At 41.1% G+C, this 24,653-nt stretch overlaps 1 protein-coding gene across 2 annotated transcripts in view; it reads right to left on the bottom strand.

Annotated features, from left to right (window-relative positions):
• The window catches only part of ush2a (Usher syndrome 2A (autosomal recessive, mild)), a 191,314-nt gene that overhangs the window by 58,319 nt on the left and 108,342 nt on the right, over positions 1-24,653 (bottom strand). For both annotated transcript variants that reach the window (XM_069522155.1, XM_020080329.2), the window contains exons 50-62: positions 23,645-24,336; positions 23,268-23,437; positions 23,020-23,186; positions 22,818-22,906; positions 19,512-19,846; positions 17,681-17,836; positions 16,016-16,179; positions 15,521-15,730; positions 11,987-12,189; positions 11,788-11,900; positions 10,556-10,784; positions 9,177-9,345; positions 8,832-9,053 (exon numbers count right to left, since the gene is read on the bottom strand). In XM_069522155.1, coding sequence (XP_069378256.1) covers positions 8,832-9,053; positions 9,177-9,345; positions 10,556-10,784; positions 11,788-11,900; positions 11,987-12,189; positions 15,521-15,730; positions 16,016-16,179; positions 17,681-17,836; positions 19,512-19,846; positions 22,818-22,906; positions 23,020-23,186; positions 23,268-23,437; positions 23,645-24,336 — 2,919 coding nt within the window. The remainder of the gene's footprint in view (positions 1-8,831; positions 9,054-9,176; positions 9,346-10,555; positions 10,785-11,787; positions 11,901-11,986; positions 12,190-15,520; positions 15,731-16,015; positions 16,180-17,680; positions 17,837-19,511; positions 19,847-22,817; positions 22,907-23,019; positions 23,187-23,267; positions 23,438-23,644; positions 24,337-24,653) is intronic.

Raw genomic sequence — 24,653 nt, 5'->3', positions numbered from 1 at the left:
TGGCGTTATTAAGTTTGCAGTTAAAATGATCTTACTTTCACGAGGTGTTTCGAAAATGTATCCTAACGGTTGATGACATGCTGATCTGTGGCACTATCTACCCCCAGCTGTGGTGCCCATTTTATTTGACAGCAGACATTACACTAAGTCATTGCTTTGTATCATGGCTCCGGCCTTTAATGGGGCAGCAGCTAGTTGTGGAGTGATAAATAACTTATTGTTTAACGCCCTAATCAGCATTCACTCTCTGAGCACCACAAACGCTGTTAATTTAAGCAATCATTTCACTTAAAGGCCAAAAGTGGAGAACGGCACATATTTCCCAGTATGCTGCGGCAGTGCATTATATCCTCACCGCATCCATCACAGGCACAATGTGACAGGGAAATGCATGTGTATGTGTGTGTGATTGTGTGACATAAAGGCAGTCTGACGGCTAGTAACTCACTTAGCAGCGGCAGCTGTTGCAGAGCGGGGGCTTGGTGGCCAATTCCCCCAGCGCCTTACTTCAGCTTCAATGACGCGCAAATAAACAGCTCAACACTTTTTCAAAATAGCTTCTTTCCACTTATCCTCGTCCTCTCGGCATCTTCACCTCTACACTCCTCCCTTCCATCCAGACACCAGGCCGTCCACAACTCACAGTTTCCACTCATTTGTCTCCCCTGCGTCTCATCTCCAGCACCCAAACTGTCTTCTTCTGTTCCATATATCATGGCAGTGTTCAAACACAGCACAGTGTGATTCTCTGATATTATTTCTGCAGTTTTCTACTTGTAACCTGTAGTTCAGGAGTTATGACCCGCCCCCTCATCATTACAGGAGATGCTCCAATACCAACATTGGAAATTCCTCTGATACTGCTAAAAAAATTGGCTCAGGCATCAGCAAGTACGCAAATCTATGGACCGATCAAATACCAAATTTTTAAAGTACATTAGTTTCAACCGGATAATACAATTTAAATCACTGAAGAAGAAGTGATATTTAGTAGTGTAGTGTTAACCAGACCTAGACAAAATGTCAGCAATATTCCATCTGGAAAGTCCCACAAGTAAAAAGGTGAAGTATACGAAATGCGAGACTTCGGTTTCAAGAGCTGGCACCAGTGTGGCCAGTTACAGCATTAGAACAATGCAACAATGATAGCAACCATCACTTCCATAGAGGGTTAGTAACATGCAGCTGTTAAATGTTGTATAAGTATTTCTTTAAATGCACTCGTATCGGATCAGGACTGAGTATTGGCAAGTCCAGGTTTCAGAATCAGTATTGGGAAGGACAAATAGTACTGGATCATGTCTCCTGATTTTTTTCCTGTGTACCTTATCTATATCAAATGTCTCCTCATCTACATCTTTTTATCAGTCTTTCTTTTTCTGGTCTTCAACCTTTTCATACTTCCTCCATTTAATTTCTCACATTTTTCTTTTGACCATGTAACTGCTTGGTCCTCATCATCTTTATGTCTTGTTTCCTCCTCCCTCTTATCATCTTTTCCCGTCACTATACCTCCATCTCTCTCCACTCACTCCATCGCTTGTTTACTGTTCTGCAACTGAACTTCACTATTGTATTATCACACATTCAGCAGAAAGCCAATCCCTATCTTTGTGCATGTGTATGAGTGTGCGCAGCATGGTTTCACGTTTTGTTAACGTTTCGCAGCACATATCTCCTGTTTCCTCTTCCTGCTGCGCGTGTTTGTGTAATGTGCGTGAATGTGTTGACAACATTTTATCGCACACCTCTTGTTTTCTCTCTTGCATCGCAGAATGCTTCAGCCCTAATCTTCAGATTTATGTTGGATTTGCATACATTCGTTAATAGCATCGGGAGCAGCGCGTCAACACAAGGTGCTTAGACAATGTGAATTATTATTAGGGTTTCAGTCATTCCACTTAATGATAAGTCAATATTTAGCCCTGCCAATGAACTACTGATAAAAATGTGTGTTGTGGATTAGGGTTATCCGAGCTCTCTAGGAGACCAAAACCCCTCCACAACTTTAAACAAACCAAACACTTTTAAATACCTGAATATATTACAAGGGGTTTGGCACAAAGTGCACAGCAAGTGTGCACATGCAATGTTTGAATGCATGCATACCTCCACGCACACACACACACACACATTGAAGACACAGACTGGTGGAATATATCTGCATGCTTAGACGCAGAAAGGAACAATCTTGCTTTTTTGGGATTTCAACAATTTTAGCAGTGAATAATGAAAGTTTAAGTAAAATTTTCTGCTACAGTAAGATGTGATTATTAGTAACAATTATGTGTTGCATTTTTTCTTGTCTATAGGTCTTGTCTGCACACGCACACGCACGCACACACACACACAGGAACTTACTTCCCTTCTTCCTGTGTGAATGTGTGTGTGTGTACTTTGTGCTCTGGAGGGGCCAGACTATATGCCATGTTGAGAAATGAAATCACAGTGGATTGACTTTTTCACACATTGTGGTGTCCCCCTGTGGACACACATGAGGATGTTGGGGCAGCAAGCACAATCATAATCAAACACACACTCACACACACACGCACTCTTTTCCCAGCTGACTGGTTGTCCTCTCGTCTTTCTGGGGTTTTTTTAATCTCAACAAAATGACCAGCTGGGTGTATATGATATTGTGTACATTTGTGTGTACGTCCATCTTGTATGTGTCTCGAGGGTTTGTTTAAGTGTGTGTGCTGAGCTTAGGTAAATGCTTTGGTGGCACTTATACTTTCACCACTCTACAGGGATTCACTAGAGAGTGAGACACAGCAAGCAGCTGTTCATGTGTGTTTAAAGTGTCTCACATAGTACAACAGAGCGAGAGAGAGAGGGAGACTGGGATGAAGATATAAAGTAAAAAATAAATACAATCACATATCCCTCACAAGTCCTGAGCCACAGAGATCTGTGTCATTAGTTCAGGATGGATGTAACAGATGATAGAGAGATAACTCTGTCGATTATGGATAAAAAATGTATGGGGAAATAAGCACCACATGTTTTAAAGCAGACTGACTTTGTCAGGTTATCATCACTATGATCACTAACGTAACTGTGATCCTGAGAGTTAGTGGGTTAAGCTGGGCCCAGATCACAGGGGTTTTACAATCCTTACTGATTTTAAAATCAGATTCCATCACAAAAATAAGGAAAATCTTTACACATGACAGAGGCTCATGACAGAGGCTCAATTAAAATAATTTATATTTTATGTTGTTAACTCTTCCTTGTGAATGCAAATCAAATCATCTTAATATGCCCTTAAGAATCACAGTGAAATACTGCGCCCCTGACTTCAGACCAGGTTTATGTTGGTCAACAGTGTCATAACTTTCCACTAGATCAAGATATCAAAGCATCTAACCACTCATCATTTTAAGACCAAAGCGTCCACAGGCACTCAAATGGGCACAAATGGTTTTTCCTATTTGAACTGTCACAACCTGGCAGTCAGAGCCATGAGAAAGTGGGAGACGCACCAGTTTAAACACTCAAAACAATATTTATTTACCAAACATAAATATCCTGAATGATGGGATGTTGATGTCAGTGGTATCAGTGGTGTAAGTTGTGCATGAGGGTGTTGGATGAGCAAATGACAGCGTCAGTCTGAAACTACCTATGACATCTGTGATGTGCTTTGTGCTGCTTTGCATTAGGTGTAAGACAGAGACCTGGGTGCTTGTGTTCTTGTGCGTGTGAGTTTAATTTGCTCCCGGCTCTTATCTGGAAGTTAAGTCTTTTAATGTTAATTTGTATTGAATTAACAAAATGTAACAACATCAGGATAACACAAAGGCAAATAAAATGGGCACACACACACACACACACACACACACACACACACACACACACACACACACACACACACACACACACACACACACACACACACACACACACACACACAGCAGTCTGTCCTCAGCTCTGTGCTCCTGACAGCCTCTCGTTTTATTCATGCCAGTCATTAAAGTAAACCTAATAGAAAAGCCATCATCATAAATACATTAACAGAGAGAGAAATGTCTTCCTGTGTTCAGAGAGCACTCAATCTTCTAAAGCAGCCAGACGCTGCTGTTTGGAATGCACTACTGTTGGCCATTTGCTACCCATCACTGATGAGGGGCTTTTGGCAATGATAAACACACACACACACAGAAATAAGAGAGAAATACACAGTCAGAAAATATTGAGAGTCTTTTGGCAGAAACAATGGAAGGACATGCAAAGAATGTGTCTCTGCATTAGGAAACATTCAGATACATATAAAGACAGAGACAGAGAGTCAAGCATGCAAGTTGAAGTAATAAACCATGCACACTTGCACACACTTACACACACAAACGCATCCACTCTCACAACTCCGCCAGGCTCGGAGTGAGCTAGCTTAACTACTGGGATAATTTCCCTCCAGCAAATGGTCACTGTGCCCTTGAAAAACATATTTGATTATTACTTTTTCCTCCCCCTCCTCTTTTTTTCTTTTAGCATCATCACAGCCATTTTCATCACGCGCTCTGATGATGGCACGGCAAGGCGCGTTAAGATAACACCCCGGCACCGCCAGGCTTTTAACACTTAAACGGTGAAAAGGGATATTCAGATTTGTCCTTGAACGTTTGGATGGGGCCTGCTGGGCTGGGACAGAGGGAGGGAGTACGGGAAGGAGTTAAAGGAATGCACCAATTTTTTTAAGATTCACTCACTTTAAGAAAAAGTGAGGTGGGGAGGGTGTTTATAGTAGCACCCACAGTGAGTGATGGGATAGGCAGGGTTGAAGGGCAGATGGAAGAGTTAAAGAACTGCACACCATAAAGAAAATGTGTGAAGGGGAAATGATTAGTGGAGTGCACACAGCGAGGCAGGGGACTTGGGGAGAGTCAGGGAGCAACGGGAGGCCAAAGACACCGTGCACGTTCCTTTAAACACCAACTAATCTCACCTAAATCTTAGCTAAACATCGAACATACAACCTCAGAGAGAGGGAAAAAAGGAGGAGCAACTGAAGAGCTTAAAAGTTGGTTTTGAACCTACAACACAGGAGGAAATTCTGCAAAAAACTGAGGCACTTTTGTCCAAAAACAAACAGTATTTAATCTACTTGAAAGTGAAATGAAAGCTGTTTAAACAGACTGGTGGATTTGGAAGGGAGGGATTTAGCACAGAGACTTTGTGTTATTGTATAACAACTCTGGATGAGGAAAAGGATTATAGAGCATCTCAATAATACCCCTAAGACTAAAACTGGGTAGAGTAATGCCGGCCAGTACAGATGGCAACAAGTGTCACTGGACCAGGTAAGTTTGTGTAAAGTCACATTTACGCAGGAACTTATTTCAACTTGCTTCAAATCTACACCGGCCATATCACATAAGCAGCCAGTCAGCAGCAGCTGTGACCCAATTTGTTCAGCCACAGTCACACAGTGCACTTTAAAGCTGTGTGACAAGTCTCACTATTAATACACAATTGACATGGTTAGGTTTGTTGTTAGGTTTGCAGTTTGAAATAACTTGAGACCTTAAAAGAGGCTTTGTGTCACAGTTATGTGCCTCAAGCAAAAGTGAGGCACAAACAGCCCGACTGCTCTCATCTGTCAGAGGTATTTTTTTACTTTCCCCAAGGAGGTTATGTTTTTAAGCTTGTAAGCAGTTAGTTAGTTTGTTCGCTGGTAAGCAAGATGATACAAAAACAACTGAACAGGTTGCCATGAAACTTGAAGGAAGGATGTGACACAGGTCCTGGAACAACTCAGTCAGTTTTGGTGCGGATCCAGATCAAGGGGCGAATCCAGATTCAGATCTTAACATTAGATTTTTAGATCTTAATGTGAGATTTTTTTACTTTTTCAATATTCTCTATGGGATGAATTCATGAATCTTGATTTAATTGGCACATTCAGGGAACTGATATCAATTAGTATGTGAATGTTGTGCAGTTGGATTGAATTGTATGGGCCTTGGCTCTCTAATCAGTATCATTCTAGTTTGATATGAAATGAAATCATAAATCTATTATTTATAGAAGCTTTTAATACAAAGTCACACCAACTGAAACAGAAAACAATATTTGACATGAGCTGACCAGTAGACTTCTGAAAGTATAAAGAACAACTGGGCAGTCTCTTATTACAGAGTGAAAGAAAAGTCAAGTCAAGTAATAAACTTTATGTGCCAGACTATAAACACAGACTGGAAAGTGATAGGTGGACAGTAAAGAAATCATATCACACTATGTACACTATATAGAAGGAGAACTTTGAGAGGAACCTTGTTCTCCGGCTCAGTTTCTTTTTGTTTCTTGTGTTTCTCTGGGCCAGGTGGGGTGAGATCACTTTCCTGACCCTGATTCTATTTCACCTGATCTACACTGGATGTTTTCCTGTTTCAAATCAAATAGTCTGGAACACACACGTGAGGATGTGTGTGTGTCCTCTTGCCACTGTGTGCTGCATATTTTTGGATGTACGTGCATGTTTTCTTATGAGTGTGTGCGGTTGTGTATGGTTGTTGTTGTGTTTGTGTGGGGACGATTGTGTGTATATCCACGTGTGCATGATATGAGAATGCGAGCCAGTACGTGTATCTGTTGCCAGACGGCTGTCTCCTGGCATTGCTGTTCCCCTGCAGTGTGTGTGTATGGTTGTTGACAGTGTGGACGGTAATGTGTGATAGATCGCACTTCAGGGACCCCATAATCACATCAGCCTAACCTAGTCTATCAGCTGGGCACAATGGGATACCCTTCACTCCTCCTTTAATCTGCTCCATCTAGCTCTTCACCACTCGTCTCTTCTCCTAGTTCCTCTTACTTTCTTTCTTCCTCTGTCTGTTTTTTTTTCAGTTTCCTTTATCTAAAGAGTGTTTTACTATTCTTTTATTATTTTCTTCACATTTGATTTTTCATTCCTTCTTTTTTGCCTTATCAGTTTTATTTCATCTTATATTCTCTCTCACAGTCAAACTGTTAGAAGTTTGTAATTACATCGAGCTTTATTGTTATCCTTCACTTATGTATTACTTTTTATGTATTTATTTTGTAGTCATCACTTTTATTTACTTTCAATAGAATTTTATTTAATCTATATTCCTCTTTTAATTACATTTTAGTTCTCTCAATCTTTCTCGCTTTTTTGATTTCCTTCTTTCTTTCACTAATCTCAAGTCCCTCACTATATCATTAAAATACAAAACCCTGGACATGGTGAGAGGGAGCAATGAGAACAAATGGTGCCAAGGTTAAGTATCCTATCCTATAATAGGTGTTGCTGTGTGCATGTTGTGTGAGTGTCTTGAAACAGACGTGTGGGGTCGAGGTTGCGGAGCCGGCCCCAGGGCTCCCCGACAGCGCGGTGCACCCGGCAAATGGCCCTTAGCCTTGCTAGTGCCGCTAGCCCTACGATCCATCATACCATATGTTCTCAATGGGGAAGCTAACGCTAATGACTGATGAGTGGAAGGGATGGGGGCTTAAAGGGAGGGAGGGAGGAAGAGGAGGAGTGGGATGAGGAAGAAAAGAAAGGAGGAGCAAGAAGCAGAGAAGGTGGGAAAAACAAGTTGAGGTAAAAGTAACAAAGAAGATGACAAAGGAGAGAAGGAGAGGGGATATTAATAAAAGAGGGAGATGGAGAGGAAGAGGTGGTGGGGAGCATATGCACTCCTTGGGAGGCCCCCTCAAATGAAGGATGACCATATAGCCTGCTCAGCTGGAAGAGAAGAGAGGATTCAGCGGAGAAGCAGAAAAGGAAGAGACGAGTCATAACAAGGGACTATGTGAGCCAGTAAAAAACTATATGAAAAAATTAAAAAATAAAAACTTTTTAAAGAAAGGTTGTTTTTTATGAATTAATAAAAAGACACGCAGAATAAAAACCAATGCAAGATATTTATTTCGTGATAAGATATATAACAAAAAACAGCCATGAAATCAAAACCATATTTTAAATTAATCTTTAGTTTTTCTGCAGATTTTCTTTCTAGGAACCTTTTTGTTGATGTACATGTGTGTACTTTTGTGCATACAAGGGTCTTGTGTGTGTTTGTGTTTTTGCAGTTAGGCTAATGGAGTACCATAGGCCTGTCCATATGGGGCCATTGTTTATGTGTGATGAATAGAGTCCACGTGTCCCTCTCTGGCACTCAACACTAAGCGAACCCTGCTGAGGGCACCCTGTTGACTCTGTTTGTGTGTTTGTGTGCATGCATTTAATATGTCTATATGTGTGAGTGTGAGAGTGTGTGTTTGTGTTTGTGTATGTGTGTGTGTGTGTGTGTGAAGGAGAGAGAATGACTGTGTATTTGTCCTGCTGTGTGCTTGGCAGTGCCCTTAACGGTGCCATCCCAAGTGTGTTTCATCATCATCTGCCATGACAAAGATGTCTAATGACACACACATACACCCATAGACACACACACACACACAAACACACAGTCCCATCTGTGCCATGGTATCCGGGTGCACCGGGACACTGCAGGAGAGGAAGAAAGGGAAACGACCCCACGTTCCTGCACCATGTGTTTAACTCAGCCCTCCTTGATTTACTCTCTTGTCGTGTCGTTTTCTATCTTTTTTCTGTCACTCTCTCATTTTGAGCCAATAAACGTTAAGACATCACCAGGGACTAAACCCTGACAAGATCATTTTTGGGCCATAGTAAATAGTTTTTTGAACAACAGGCTTTACAATAAAGGATTAAGAGCAGTTTGGGACTAAGAAGGCACAGCAGGCCATCAAACTTTATCCTGTGTGCTTTCATTGCTGAGCAAAGACTTCAATCTTATTCTAACAACAATGGATGTTAAGTTTGTGTTTCCTTCACTCACCTGGGACATATGTATGCACTTCCCCCCGCTCAGCATCACCGCAGCACACCGGTACATCATCTACAATCCGGCCTCCACAGCACTGGACCCCATAGCCGTCATGCAGGCTCCTGCTACAGCAGAGCTGGCCGCCTTTCATGGAGTAAGGAACCCCCCCACAGCAGCTGTCACCCAGCCCCACTGAGACCCGGCCCTGCGAGTGGTCAGGACAGCAGTATTCATCTACAGAGACAAGGACAGATGAAGGAAACACTTGAACACAACATGGAAAAGAACAGACTCAAATAAAGTAGAAAAGAACAACTTCCATGGAAACATAAAAACACGAAGCAATCTGAAACCCACTGGTTTTCACATGGACGTAGTATCCTCCGCAGCACTGGTGGTCAGGGAGAGCTGGGAGCAGTTTGCCACTGCAGCAGACCGGGTTGGAGGAATTACTAGAATTCAGATAACGGCCCTCACAGCAGTGATGATGTGGCTTCTTGGTGTGCAAACGCCCACTGCAGCACACCTAGTTAACACAGAGAGACAAACACAGAGAATAATAACTTTTCTAATATATAAATACATATACACAGATGAACACATAAGAGTATGCACATAGCAAACAGGAGGTCAGTAGACATGTAGGCCCACACTAATTGATAGGGTTTCATTCACCCAGTGGTGGAAATACACAACTATCAGTATAAAATTATACTCACCAGAAGTAAAAGTACTAATAATATTCATTCATATATTGTTATTGTTTCTAGTCTGTTTGTTGGTTGGTTTGATTAATTGTTGTCAGTAAGATTAAACAAGGCAGTTGTTTTCACTTTCTTTAACACCGTGAGAGATGTTTCTCAACTTGTTAAGTGTTTTCCAAGGGAATACTTCACGGATCTTGATGGGAAAAATCTGCCATGTAAGAGACTCTGATATCTACTGTACAAGTGTGTGAAACTTGGTGCAGCTTCATTGAATTTAAGGCAGAGGTATGTGCTCTACTGGCAGTAATCTACATATCATTTGAATGTTGTATCTGATTTAAACAACTTTTTTTACTTCTAGGTAATTTGATCCATTATTAAACATCATAATGTATCTATTGATTATTTTTATAAATAAATAAACCTGCATAATAACTAAAGCTTTACAATAAATGAGGTGGAGTGAAGTGCAAGTGCCTCAAAACTCAGTTATTACCAATACACATACAACAACCAAAACACCAAATCTTTCGGTACTTTTGCCCCTTAATCATGAAACATTTTCATGACTTTCCAAATTGATACAAGCTACAGTTGTATGCTTCCTCTGATAAACGTTTTGTAATAATATTGATTTCTGCCGTGGATGTAGAAATTACAGGTTATAAGGATACATCTTGCAAGACTCAGTTTGACAACATACAATGAAATGGATGAGTTCATGCTTGGTAAATAGGTGGATTTGTTTCTAGGTCAACTCATAATACTAAATAAGTGTGTATGTGAGTGTCTGTGTGAGCTCACAGTAAATCTTTTGGAACTGGGTGCTGTGGGGACACTGTACCAACTTGGCCGGTATTCAGTTGTGACACAAGGATGGAAGTGAATGCAGATGACAAGTTATCCTGTTAATTAATGACTGAGAGGATGACCAATGCGCCCTGTATAAATAGTGTGCATTTGAAAGTGTGACAGTGTGTGTTTCTCTAAAGAGTCTCTATTCATCTTATTGTAAAATCACATAATTACCTGCACGTCAGGATGGAAGCAGGATGCTCCACACACACCATGGCTCGCAGGACACTGCAGGTAGGAACATCTGAACCTTAAACCACCTGCACCTTCTGACTCTCCCCCCACAGCGGACACGAGCCCTGCTGACCCGCTGGTGCATGACCTCAGGGTCCGTCTTAAAACCTTGTAACCCAGCATGATGCCACTGGGTTTGCCTGGATGGGACCAGTTCAACCTCACCGCCCTGAGACAGAGAGGGAGTGACACACATTCATGCTCACACACACATATACACTTCATGCATGGTTAATGCCTGACAAAGTTGAGTTACAGTGTCAGGGTGTGTGTATCTTTATACACTTCACACTATTGATTTTCCTCTGTTTTATCGCTGACATCTTTGGCAGGGAGAGACCTGTGTAGTAACACTCAGAGTTACAACTTCCCCAGTCTCCGAAGGAGAAAATAAGCCACAAATCACCACTTTCCTTTGCATCTGTAAGATTTGCAACATAACGGTTTAGGTCAAATGTGCGAAGCAGAGCATTTAAATGTCGTTAAATTTAACTGACTGCAAACAAAATGTCAGTTTACTATCATACTTTATTCATTTGGGAAGCTGTTAAAAAGCATCTTTGAGATAATCTGATTAAATTATGGTCAGATGACTTTAAATAACCTTTATTGAACCAGATAATCTCAATTATGAAATGCAGTGCTTTTAATGGATTACTTTATGCAAAACATGTTATATGGTTCACCAGCATTTACTGTGAGAAAGTACATCTTCAGTCTTCACAGACTATTGAAGAGAAATATGTGCAACAATCATTGTCTTTACAGCAGTTAGAATAAATGCAGTTCTCTTTTTGCCCAACAGAATCTGTTTCAAAGAACTGACAATGTAATAAAAAATAATTTGAGGATATACATATCGCTGAGACTGAGTAAAATAAAACATTTTTATACTGTCCTGTCATGGGACAAATATAGTTCTGCAGTTTCCTGTATTGGTGCGAGCTGTATTGATTCTGTTGTGTCAAAGCTGCAAACCAACCTGTGTGCTGCCGATAAACATTAACGATTACTGCACACAAACCAAAGGCTGTAAGATTTAATGAACCTGGAACAACAGCAACACTCAAAAAATGGAAGAAATATTATCATTCAGAGAAGAAAGACAAGCAGGTACCTGAAGAAAGTGACAGAATAACTGAGGAAATATCTGCAGCACATCTGTGTGTTACCTGGGACTGATCACTTGTGTGTGCGGCGTGCCCAGGTCAGCAGGCAGGTCCTCCACAGTGGTTGTCTGAGTGACATTACTTCTCACACATGCGTACACAGTGCACACCTCCACCTGAAATCCACACGACACATCAGATCAAAACACGACTCACATGTTTGCATCTGTGCGTTCTTGTCAGCAGTTGTTTGTGTGTGTACCTGTACATTGTAGACAGTATAAGGCAGCAGGCCTCCCAGCAGGTAGGACCCTGAGCTGTTGTCTACACTGCCATGGAGACGGTCATTGACATAGATGTAGTAACCAGTAACTGCTCCATTTGGCCACAGAGGAGGGGACCAAAGCACCCGCACTGTGGTGCTGTCCACAGGAACCACCTCTGGAGCTGACATCCCCTCTGGCTCTGAGAGACATGTGAGAGCAGAGACCCCAAAATTAAAGATTAACAGAACATTTTACAGGTTGAACATTGAAAACATCATCACCATCAAAACACAGACATAATGAAACCAGAGTCCTCAACCTCATTTACTGTCCAGCATTATAAGGAATGTAAGATCACAGCAGCTAAAGATATTTGTCTCGTTACTTTTTAAAGGGTTAAGTTTTACACCATGATAACTGCCCCTACAGTGCTTGGGATTATTTTACACAAAACCCACATCACTAAAACTTTAACATGCTATTAAACTGTGCTGCATTAGTGATCATCAGGACAGGCTTGTTAAAGTCAGAATAAAACCAGAGAAAAAATGTTTAAACTACGTGTCAGCAATAAGAGGTCCCCAGTTTGCACTAATGACACCTGAAAACATTCTGTGGACATCATGCAGGCCTCTTTTCAAAGTTAGTTTAATAGCAGCTCTATGGTTTTAATGCGGCCCGACAAAGACATGAGAGAGTTTGTGTGTGAGGGTGACCATAAGTCTTTGCTTTAGTGAGGATAGAGGAGCTCCTTTTCTTTAAATGTAGAGCAGTGGGCTCTGTTTACGTAAGTAAATGAATTAGTTTAAAGGTACAGTGTGTCACCTTTACTCTGACACCCCAACCTCTGTTCTCTTGTCCTGGGGTTCACCAGAGCAGAGCAATGGACCATTGGATCAGTGAGAGATGGTCAAATGTATTTCATATTCTTTTAAAGGTACAGTGTGTAGAATTTTGTGATATCTAGTGTTGAAATTGCATGTTGCAGCTGAACATCCCTCACGTCACCCAACATGAAAAAGAAAGTGTGGCAGCCTTTAAAACTCAAAAGGTGTTTAGTTTGTCCAGTCTGGACTAATGTAAAAAACATGGCGGCCTCTGTAGAGAGGGTCCCCTCAATGTAAATATAAAGTATTTAAATGTAAAGTATTTAAATATAAAGGGCCTTATCTGGGGTAAAAAAAACTACAATTCATACAATTTAGATGAAACGAACTAGTGAAAACATCATGAGGATATTCTACATTAAATTTCTGCCAATAGATCCCTTTCACCTAAATCTTACACACTGGACCGTTAACCTCTCTCAGCTCAGTGCATTTTGATTCTTTTCTCTATGATCAGCGTGTTCTTTTTCTAACGACTACATTGAAGGGGAAAAAATGGGGTGCCTCTTTAGTGGTGGAGGAAAGAGCTGTTTTTTCTCCCTCAAAATTTACGATTTTATTCTCATAATATTATGATTTTATTAAGTAACATGACGACAATATTCCAACTTTACTTTCGTAATGTTGACATTTTTTCTTGTAAAATAATGACTGTATCCTCGTAATATTACGAGTTCATTCTTGAAATGTTTGAATTTCTTTTCTTCAATTTACCACAATATTCCATCTCATAGTTAACAGTGAATCTTTCTGTGAGACAGTCTTTACCTGTCTGGGTTGTGATATTAACTCCTCTCTGTCTTTCACTGTCCCTTCAGTCTAATTCCTTTAATTCCCTGACTGAAATTCTCTTCATCCACAGATGATACTAAACTGGAACTGCTATCGTGATAATATAGTGAGGTAACCTATAGGAAATGAGTTGGAGGTAAAACAGTGGTGGTGAATTACAGAGACAGTGAAGGACACCAGAAAATAGAGGACAAAGTTAATCTGTGAAGGAAAATATAGAGAGAAGGAATCAAACTAAATGACAAAGCGAGGTAGAAAGAACAGAGAGTATTGTTCATGTTAACTGTAAAATTCAAATGATCATGGAACCAAGCAGTGAGGAAGAGAAGCAAACAGACGTAGAGTGAACATGGTAGTGGAGATCGCACAGGCTCCATCTGTTATTCTAAGTGAGAATGCACTCAGCTAAGAGAAGTTAACCCAATTCATTTGCTGCCAATGCACTTACCTAAACCCAACCTACTGCTCTACATTTCATTTACTGCAGGATGGCATTATCAACGCAATACTGCACACTGAGCCCCTCTCTCACACTCACACACACACACACACACACACACATTTTTCTTGCCAATTAGGCCTGATGTGTTAGCATTGCCCTATAGATTGCAGGCCATGTTAGGATGGTTGGTAGGGTTGAGCTGCAGAAGTTAAAATATATTTGGCCTTGGTGTGTGTGTGTGTGTGTGAGTGTGCAGTCTTATAGCTGTAAAATAATGAAATTACCTCCAGAGCCCTCTCAGTTAAACGAGCCGTACTTTGCCTTTAGCACCTAATGATTTTCTAATGTTTTTAATGCACTTTTTATTATACTGCTCAGATTAGAGAGAAAGAGAGAGGCCTCTGACATATGATTATACTGAGACAGAGGAGGAACTGGACTGGATGGGAGGGTGGGCAGAGAGAAGGTCTGATACAGAAAACAACAGCCACACTGAGAGGCCTCTGACATAACAATACACAGTGATGTGAAAGATAAACCCTTGAGTGCTGAGACACTGGTCGGAGAGATGAAGATGAAACGGAAAGACGACGCCTGATGACAGTTATGACAGCCAGTGCATAACTACTCGTAGATCTAAGAAGCGATATACTTTAAAGCTGCTGATTGTACTTCCTAATCGACGCCCAGTCTTTTATTTAGAAACAGCTAAAACTGTGACGAGCTGCTTTTCAGACATGAACTCAGCAGAACGTCGGCACATTGAGGTTCAGACAGTTTCCCTTTCACATAGCAACAAAACAGCAGGAGATTCTCCAGTTATTCGTGCTCACAACTGAAAAATCTCAGAAGCGTTCAGGTGAGGGGTGGTGCAGTATGCAGGGAGTAGGACGTAATGTTTAAATTCTGTGGTTTCTGTTTACTGCACATCAAGACTGGCATTGTTCTTATTACTATAAGCTCTTGATAATTTCATGTTTTGGGGTTTTTTTGGTGAAAGATTTTTCTTATTTTATTTATTTATATTACATAGGCTTTTATTTATGTAAAAATTGCATGGTAAAGTCCGGTAATTACAGCCATGTTTGTCGTCTTCTTCGGCAGGTAGAACACAACATGCGGTGCCAATGAGAATTTTGCCACACCTTAAATCTGCCTCACACACACTTTGTATTGATTTCATGCCTCTCTACATGATGTGTTTAACATCTCCTGTGAGGCACAGAGACACAGGGAAATGCACATTAACACAGGCACCTCTCTTAGATGTATTGAATTTATGCACTGTACTTAACACTATGTACACACACCCTCACTCACACATCTACAAAGTACGGATGCAAGCTTTAAAAACATTTTTTAAATCAATCTTTTTTGCCAAGAAAAAAATCCCACAAACGTACACATACCTCCATCTTCTGTGGTGACATTAGTTATTGCCCTTGTTGTGTTATGTGCTCCGTTGGACACCTGTAAAGACACCAGATACGTGCTGCTGGGCCAAAGGTCACTTATCACTGTGGAGCTGATCTCAGGGGGTAAAGCCAAGATTTGACATGACTGTGGAGACTCTACTGTGAGAAAATATGACTCCACCGCTCCCTGCAGGTCCTGCAGAGCTGAGAAAAGACATGAAGACAGAGGGAGAAAGAGTGAGTTCAAAATAAAATCACTTTGAGTCTCTTTTTGATAATTGTCAGGTGACAAAAACATCTTCACAGAACATGTCATGAGAATATGTTTGTGTGTGCATCTAATGTGTCTGTGTTTACTCTTTTGTCCTTGTGAAAGACAGTTTGATCTTCAAACCTTTATGAATAAAACCTGTGATGGGAAAAGACTGAGTGCATGTGTGCGTGTCTGTGTGTTTGAGTGTGTGTGTTTAAGACAGAGGGTAATCTTACAGGGTTGTGTCCAGTCGACCTGTACTGCGGTGTGATTGATAGCATGAGCCGACAGAGATGGAGGGTGGAGGGGAACCCCCGCCATGGTCACTGCGGTAACAACCTCTCCTGAGGAGAAGCCCACATCATTGTGGACCACTAGCTGGTACTCGTAACGTGTGAATCTGTTGAGATATAATATTTCTGTAAGAAAAATTTATAAACTGTACTGCATAGCACAAACTCCTCTGCAAGTACTGACTGACACTGTAACCCATTGATCGCCCCTTATGTTGGCAGCTAACCTGCTCTGGAGGTTTAGTTGGAGATAAGAGATCAACCCGTATAAAAGCACCGTCCACTGCACTGACCAATCCATTCCTCTGAAACATGACATCAGCCTTCCAGTTGAGCTGGGTGTGGATTGTTAGAGTCTCTGAAGAGAAGAAGGGTCTTCAGAGAACGACAAAATCCTTTTACCTATTCAGTATCTTAATGAAAGATATAGATCCTCATCAGAAGGAATGATAAACCTTTGTCAGCTGCTGGAGCCGAACATCCTGACAAGTGGGAGCAATGTGCTCACAGTGCCACAGACTGTCTGCATCACCCGACGTTTCTATACTTGTGGGAGTTACTGATATTGATGTACTGGGTTTGTTAGCGGTGGTATAATAAGACATACTTTAATAGGCTTTTATCCTTCCCTATTGGTTTAGCCATAAAATATTTTTTTTGGGTAACAGGAGATTTACCATGTGACAGCCGTAACTCAGTGTAATGCCAAGTCAGCCGCATCTTTCATGTGAACATGCTCAGAACTCAAAACTGTGTTGACTTAACAAGTTGATAACCAGCTTCATGTGACCGCTTAACAAGATTGCGGTTAAGTTCACCCAGATATTGGAAAGATATCCTGGGTACGTTGAACTCGTTTCGTACTACAGGCCTCTGGTTTCTCTTAATCAAAACAATAACAAAAAAACCCAGTTTGAGGATGTTGTGACGCAGCGTAGGATCATGGGAATTGTTGTCTTCACCACAATTGCCAATGAAAAGGCACAAATGTTCACTGATATGGTAATGTATAAAGTTTTTAGTATGATCCACTAAAAGTGACCAATACAAACAGTGGAAGGAACACCCAGCCAACTGTCGAACGGGCTAACAGAACTAAACTGTGGATTTCTCAGGGTTTGAACATTGTTGAAAACATTTTGGATTATTTAAGTCAACAAAATATATTACATAGGTCTGGTAAATTTTAGACATTTCAATGAAGAATTATTACATATTATATCTTTAAACTAATTATTTTCTCATATAATTATTTCTTAGACATCAATGATAAAGAAAAACAAACAAGTGAAAAGTGCTGACACGTTCAGACTATTGTCAGTTTACTACTTGACTAAAGCCCAGTAGAGACACAACCGTGAAAAGAGTACACCCAGAGCCGTTTAGCAAGCATAGAGAGGAGGAGGAAAAAAATCAGCTTCCACCAAGTGCCAAACTGAGATTAGGGGACGCTGTGTGAAAAACAATTTAATTCTTTGGGATATTTGCTTAATGTATCTTTGAGCGGTATTAAAAGATCGGCATCAGCGGCAGCTCGCCGATCAGCTCTGCACACACGGTCTGCTGCGGCGGCGGCGTTTGCTCTAGAGCTCATTTCAGTAATCTCACCTGCTTAGGCCTTTATCTTGGTAGAACAATTTGGTGCCGGAGTAAACATGGAGCCAGTGATGGAGATCTTCAGCAGGGGGAGGGGACTCGGTTGTTACTGCAGGGACCCCGGCAATGGCCAGGGGCTGGTGGGTTTTACGTCTGAGCAACTTGTATCTGAAGGGGAGTTTTGAATAAAAGAACACACGCGCACATGTGGTGTTTAGGAATGCATTAACACACAACACATGTACAGAAATGCACCAATATGAGCACACAGACACACAACTGACTTCTGCTTATCACTCATTTCCTCCTCTTCTGCTGTTTTTCATCATCTCTATTCTTTTGCGCTCACTGTATCTCACCCCTCCCTCCCTGCACCCCTCCCTCTGTTGTTTTTTTTCTGCAGGGTTTGTGTTTTCCTCTCCCCACAGTGATGCTAATTTTTGCTGTAATCAGAAGAGAAGGGCTTAATGCTGCCTTTTTAACCAACCCACTTAGACAAACACACAGAGCTGAGCAGAGCAGAACAGAGAGACGGGCTCATGCATTTTAATCGTCTGCCAGGAAAATGGACCTTTATTTTAGGCCTAATCGCCGACAGAGTAGAACAGGACGGAACAAAACGGACCGGGATGAGCATCGGGAGCGAGAAAACAGTGATTAAAAATGCACAGCACTTAGCTCATTACCAGGGAATTCATGTTAGCAGCTTGTTAACGTGTTCCTATCTATTTTTCTACGTTTTTTCAGCAGCAATTGAACATCTCCAGTGTGTCTCTTAATATTAACATGTTGTAAACTACAGTCTGAGCTGTCTGGTCTCTAACTGAAGGCTATAGCCAATGATTAAAGAGTATGTAAAGTGACGTTGGTAATGCAGACTGAGCTTCATACATATTGGATCTTCATGATTAGCAATAGATTTTGGATGATGGATAATCTCTCTTTTCCTTCTCTTGGTTACATTCCAGTTACCTTGTGCATTTGAAATTGAAAATTGAAAAATGCTGATCCACAGTAGGAAACCTGAGTGATTCCAGTTGAAATAAGTGCCGTTGACAGGTAAATCTTATCTACATACAATATACATTTTGTGATGATAATTGAGTGTTTATCTGGATAATAAAGGTATTTCTACATATGCATACACTTTTCATCCCTACTCTGTGTACATTATGTTCTTTCTTTGTGTGCACACAAGTTCAGACAATAGACTGGCGGATGAGCAAAGGCAAAACAATTTTCCTCAACAGTTATTGACAGGTTTTGCAATTAACAGAGAAAAAGAACATTGTTCAAATAATTTGACAACACAATAAAATAATTTAATGCAGTTATGGAAAATCAATAGCAGTGATTTACACTACTGTGTCACTTAATAAAGTACATTTACTTTGTTACTGTACTTGAGTATATCCTTCATGTATCTTTGTTGTAATTAAGCAGCTTCAGGTACTTTTCACTTTTACTCCACCACATATATCAGCAAACATTCTACTCCAATGCATTTTTACATTCATTCCTTTGTTCCAATCAGAGCGGGCAGGTAACGTTAACCCCACCTCCGTGGCCATGATGTAGTAGACAGTTGCATTAAGGGAATACTCATAAAGGGTTTATTACTTACATTTAAAAGCAAGTACTGACTTACTTTTACTCAAATGTAAAAGTTGATGTAGTTCTTTTACTTAAGTATAATGTTTACTAATGTTTAACATGAGTACTTCCTCCATCATTGCTCGGCTAAGATTGAGCAGCAATTAGGAATCTAAGTTCAGCTGCCTAATACTCATACAATCTAAATGTGTCCTCTTAGGTTAGAAATACATTATAATATCAGTTTTACCTGATGTTGGGTCCATTGGGCCTGCTTGGTGGTTGCCAGGAAATGGCGAGGAACGACTCACTGACTGCCACAACTGACAGTGGTGCAAGACCTTGAGGGCTTGTGGCCAGTGTGGTGGCTGAAGTAGTCAGGCTCTCTGTACATCCTCCAACATGTCCATCTCCCTCTGAACACGCCAACACAGTAATACTGTAGTTTTTGTAGGGAATAAGGTCTGTTACTGTGACGCTGAGCTCAGATGTGTTGCTGCTGTCATGGAATATACGGGGTTCTGGGAGGCGGATCTCATAACCACGAATTTCTCCATTAGGAATGAGAGGAGGCGACCATGTGACCTGGAAAATAAGTGTGTTAGATTTAAGTTCCAATTTGTTCATTTGAAATACAGCATAAAAAATAAAGATTAGAAAAAAAAATTAAAGCTTGGTTCAATTATTCCTTTATAACAATTATCCAAGATAAGTTATCCCATCGGTTGGCTGAGGTGTGTTTGTGTGTATGTGTGAGCTCTTGTACAGCTATCCTTGTGAGGACTACTTTGAGCCTACAACCTATGGAGTGAGGACATTTTTGGAAAGTAAGGACATTTTGGCCAGTCCTCACTTTCTGACCCACCTTTAATGGACTGTTTGGGGGTTAGAACTTGGTTTTAGGGTTAGGATTAGAATTAGGGTTAGGCATTTAGTTGTGATGGTTTAGGTTAGGGGCTAGGGAATGCATTATGTCAATGAGTGTCCTCACTAAGATAGAAGTACAAACGTGTGTGTGCGTGTGTGTGTTCAATTCCTTTCCGGAAAAAGATAACCAGACTTTGACTTGAGCAGAAGATTCCTTTTAAAACAGGACACAAACGCATGCGCCCGCAAACACACACAAAAACACGTGCATGTGCACAAACACCATGGTAAAATAATGAAAGCAGCTGGTAATGGAATTGCTGCATGCAAAAACAAAAGCTTGCTGTTGTTGAGCACTGCATCTGATTTGGAAACAGTTCAGTCTGTCAGCATTTCAGAGTGAAGATGAAGGTAACTGGGACACACACAGAGAAACACACACACACACACACACACACACACACACACCTACATATTTGAATTAGAGCTATGTATAAAATAAAGGTTTTATTTCTGCATCCACACACAAACACAAACCTACGCCTAGTATACGCAAATTCTAAAACTTAATAAACAGATACACACCTGTGTTTTTTTGTCTGCTCTAACACACATATAAACACAAACGATCATGTACATTAAGTGATCACTTAAGAGCTTGCTGAGAAGAAGTGTTTAGGTTATTAAGTGGTCAATGTTGATGAGACTATTATGAATGAACATCAAGAATAATTATTCCTCATGCAACCTTGATATTCATTTTACAAGTGACACTGAGAGGTGACACGGGACAAACACACACACACACACACACACACACATATGGGCAGGGTCATGTTGAGTTAGGTAGCTCATTTCCCAAAGTGCGTGTTGGGTGTTCTTTGTGGTGGAAGTCATTTACAGATTGAATAGCCTGATGTAATCTGTAGATGGTGAAGACAGTGGAGACCCAGGACTGACACGGTGCACTGGGGCTAAGGCTAGCACACTGCAAGTGTGTGTGTGTGTTTGTATATGTGTATATGAGTGAGAGACAGATGATAAAGTTAAGAGTGAAAGAGAATATGTGTGTGTGTGTGTGTGTGTGTTTTTGCGCATCCATGTTATTATACTGAGATAAAACTCCAAGGTACAGAGAAGGTGCCAACCACTGTAGCTGACAGTACAGTTTTACAATTTGGTTGAACATGCATCAACGTGATTGCTTTCATTTTAAGTTAAATTTATATCTTATACATACTGCAAACAAACTCTCTGGATTTGGGATTAAGTTAAAAAATGTTCCCTTGGATTTGTCTTGTAATTAAAATAAACTATGGGGCATATCACAAATCTTGTCGGGACCAAATTACAATAATAGTTCAATTCTCTTCAATAGGCCTTCAGCATAACTAACTGATGACCTGCAAATCCCAACTATCTCTGCAGAAATACCTCTCAGAATGAGAAGCTAATCACTTCTAGCTGGGAATCAGAAACTAACAAAGATGAAGACTCAATTAATGCTGAATGTTAGATATGTACAGGTATACCGGAACTGACGGAGCCTTCTGTCCCTATTCTGTGTTCATTTTGTCTGTTTCTGTGCACGTCTTCTCAAACGGAGCAGTACTAGAGGAGATCATGGGGGAGTGTTGCCAATAGTTTAAGTAAGACAACTATAAGACACGAGAAAGAACTCTCAACAATGGTGGAACAAGCATTGGCTTTGTCTTTTTTTTAAAAGTTTTTGTACTCAGCCTCTGTGCAGAATTCTATTTTGTATCTATGATGTCATTTTGCTTAATTTCATGGCTCTTCTTACAACACAGTTATGCAACAATCAACGTGCTGATTCTATTTAAAAAAGAACAAAACAAGCTAATGGAAAATAAAATACAAACTGGATAATGGAATTAGATTTATGCCACAATGAGGAGAAAATGGACCATTTTGAGGATGAAGGGGGATACTCAAAATCCTCTCTGTGTTGTCAAGGTCAACTGGTAACCAGGAAGCGGCCTGTCTGTCTGTCCAATTAGCAACAACCAGGAAGGAACACTTTGCTTCTTGGACCCATGACCCCTAAAGCTGTGCTGCTGCAGAGATGACAGGGGCAGTTCTTAAATGATGACAGGCATTAGCATTTTTCTGCAGTTAGCATAAGTGCAGGCCTGTGAATGTGTGTGTCTGTGTGTGTGTGTGTAGATATGCATACAATATTGTTTCAGGGGCTTGATGTGGGATTAGCCAGCACTGGAACTTAACTCTGGCCCCTCCTTCAAAATGGCCGACAGGAAGGAAGCTGCCTCAGACAGGGTCACAGCCCCGCCCATTTTCTGAAGGGGACCTTGAGTTGAGTGTTTTTCTTTCTCATTAAATCCCAAAAGAGAAAGACAGAAGAATCAGTTTGACATTGCTTTGTCTTTTCTACTCTCCAATTCTGTCAAACCCAGGGTGACTGAAGAGATCCTCACTGACGTCGCACTGCATTTTTTGCGTATTTTTCTCTGTTTAAAGAAACTTAAACACATTATAAAGCTCAAACTTATTCACGGATACAGAGACCTTCTATAATTTATATTATATGAGGCATTACAATTAACTCTTAATAGCAGTGTGGCAGGGTTGGTTAGTATTAGCTCTACCAAACCAAGCCAATGTGATTTTAGTCAAACTTTAAAAAAGGTAGCTAAAAAGTATGCCTCACTTGAAATGACTCTGGTCCCAAGACCTTCACCCTTGGTGGACTCAGACCAGCGGGCCGCGAAGGTCTGGTAGTGATGCTGACCCAGGGTCCTGCAAGTATGAAAACATTTAAAGATCCTATTGTGAAACAAGGGGTGGAAGCATTCATCTTTAACTTCCATTACTCACATCTGGGTCATATTAATTTAATTTCACAGATTTACCTGTGGTGTTCCCAGCCTGGTTATATAGCACAAGTCGATACTGGTAGCTAGTCCAGGGACTAAGAGCTGATGAAGAGTCCAGGAAGGAGAGAGGAGGAGACTCCGGTGGGAGGTGGCCCACTGTGGAGATTTGTTGAGTCCCAGTGACTCTACGCTCAATCAGCCACCTAACCCCAACACAATAGAGTGGAAATGAAACACTTGATTTCAAATATGAAGAATATGAAATACATTTGACCATCTCTCACCGATCCAATGGTCCATTGCTCCGCTCTGGTGAACCCCAGGACAAGAGAACAGAGGTTGGGGTGTCAGAGTAAAGGTGAGGCGCAGGAACTCCTTCAGGGGGAGCTGGGAGGGTACGGAAATGTTGAGACATCCCAGACACTGAACATCCCACACTGGTGCAGGCTTCCACCTAGATATTAGAGAATACTTCTGTAATATCACAATGCAATACATTTAAATGTCAGAATTGTAATTATAGCAGAGAAATTTCTGGGGCCTGTTGCACCAACGGGTCTTGTTGTAACTAGGCATTTATTCTCAAGAGCAGGCTTAGTAAAGACCAGTAACTGCAACTGGCCATCATAAAGCAATAATCTACAACTTCACTAGAAAGTACCTGAAGGCTGTAGGTGTGGTATGGCAGTAGATCGCGGAGAGTGAAGCTGGTGGTGTTCCCTGGAATAGTGACTGAAAGAGGGAATGATCTTAAATCTGCGACTCCACTTAAGGAACTGGAGATGGGGCTGTGGGAGGGGTCTTGTGTTGTAAGACTTTCAGTATTAGAGCTGGTGGCATTGTAGTCTGGGCTTTGCAGTAAAGGGCTGTGTCTTTGGATCACACTGGTGGTCCTGGATTCAGTGGCTTGGCTTGTATTGCTTACAGGAGAAGACTTGATATGGCTGTCTTCTGCAGAAACAGGCATCAGGCTAGAGGAGGGCTTAGGGACAGGTCTGGGTTTAGTGCCTTGGATTGGGCTTGAGCTGCCATTAATGCCCGTGTTGAAAGTGGACATGGAGATGTGGTTTGAGTCAGAGGAGGTTAGGCTGGATGTTGGCCTGAGGCTTTTAACTGAGTTGACGTTAGCACCCTCAGTACTGGACAACAGGCCAGATGTTGGACTCAAGCTGGAGTTGACAGTTGTTCTGGAAATGGAACTGGGATTGAAATCTAAAGAAGAGACAAAGCTGGGCCAAAGATGGAGGGTATAATTGGTGATAATGCCATTTGGTTGCAAAGGAGGAACCCAGGTAACTGTTACACTTCGAGGATGAAAGCCTGACACCGTTGGGCTGTCGACTGGTCCTGGACCTGCAGAAGAGGAGGATGATGAAGAGATGAAGAAACGGGGAGAGGAGGAGAAATAAAACAAAAGATAAACATACTCTTTGTGTGTGTGTGTGTGTGTGTGTGTGTGTGCGCTTATAAAAAGAATGAGAAATAAAAAAGTGAGGTGAGGGGATTTGTTCTCAAGAATTATTTGACAAGTAACATCAAGAATGACATCAGAAGGACAAAGAGTGATTTTGCCATCCCTATGCAAGGGATTAACACGGGAAGGCTCTTTCTCTCTCAATTTCTCCCCGAGCAACCCAAGATTGTATTTATGGATTTATGCAGCACTTGTG

The sequence above is a fragment of the Paralichthys olivaceus genome, chromosome 1 (genome assembly GCF_024713975.1).
Source record: "Paralichthys olivaceus isolate ysfri-2021 chromosome 1, ASM2471397v2, whole genome shotgun sequence".
NCBI lineage: Eukaryota > Metazoa > Chordata > Actinopteri > Pleuronectiformes > Paralichthyidae > Paralichthys > Paralichthys olivaceus.
Note: the sequence above shows the minus strand (reverse complement) of the source record. Positions and strands in the feature narration are given on the sequence as shown.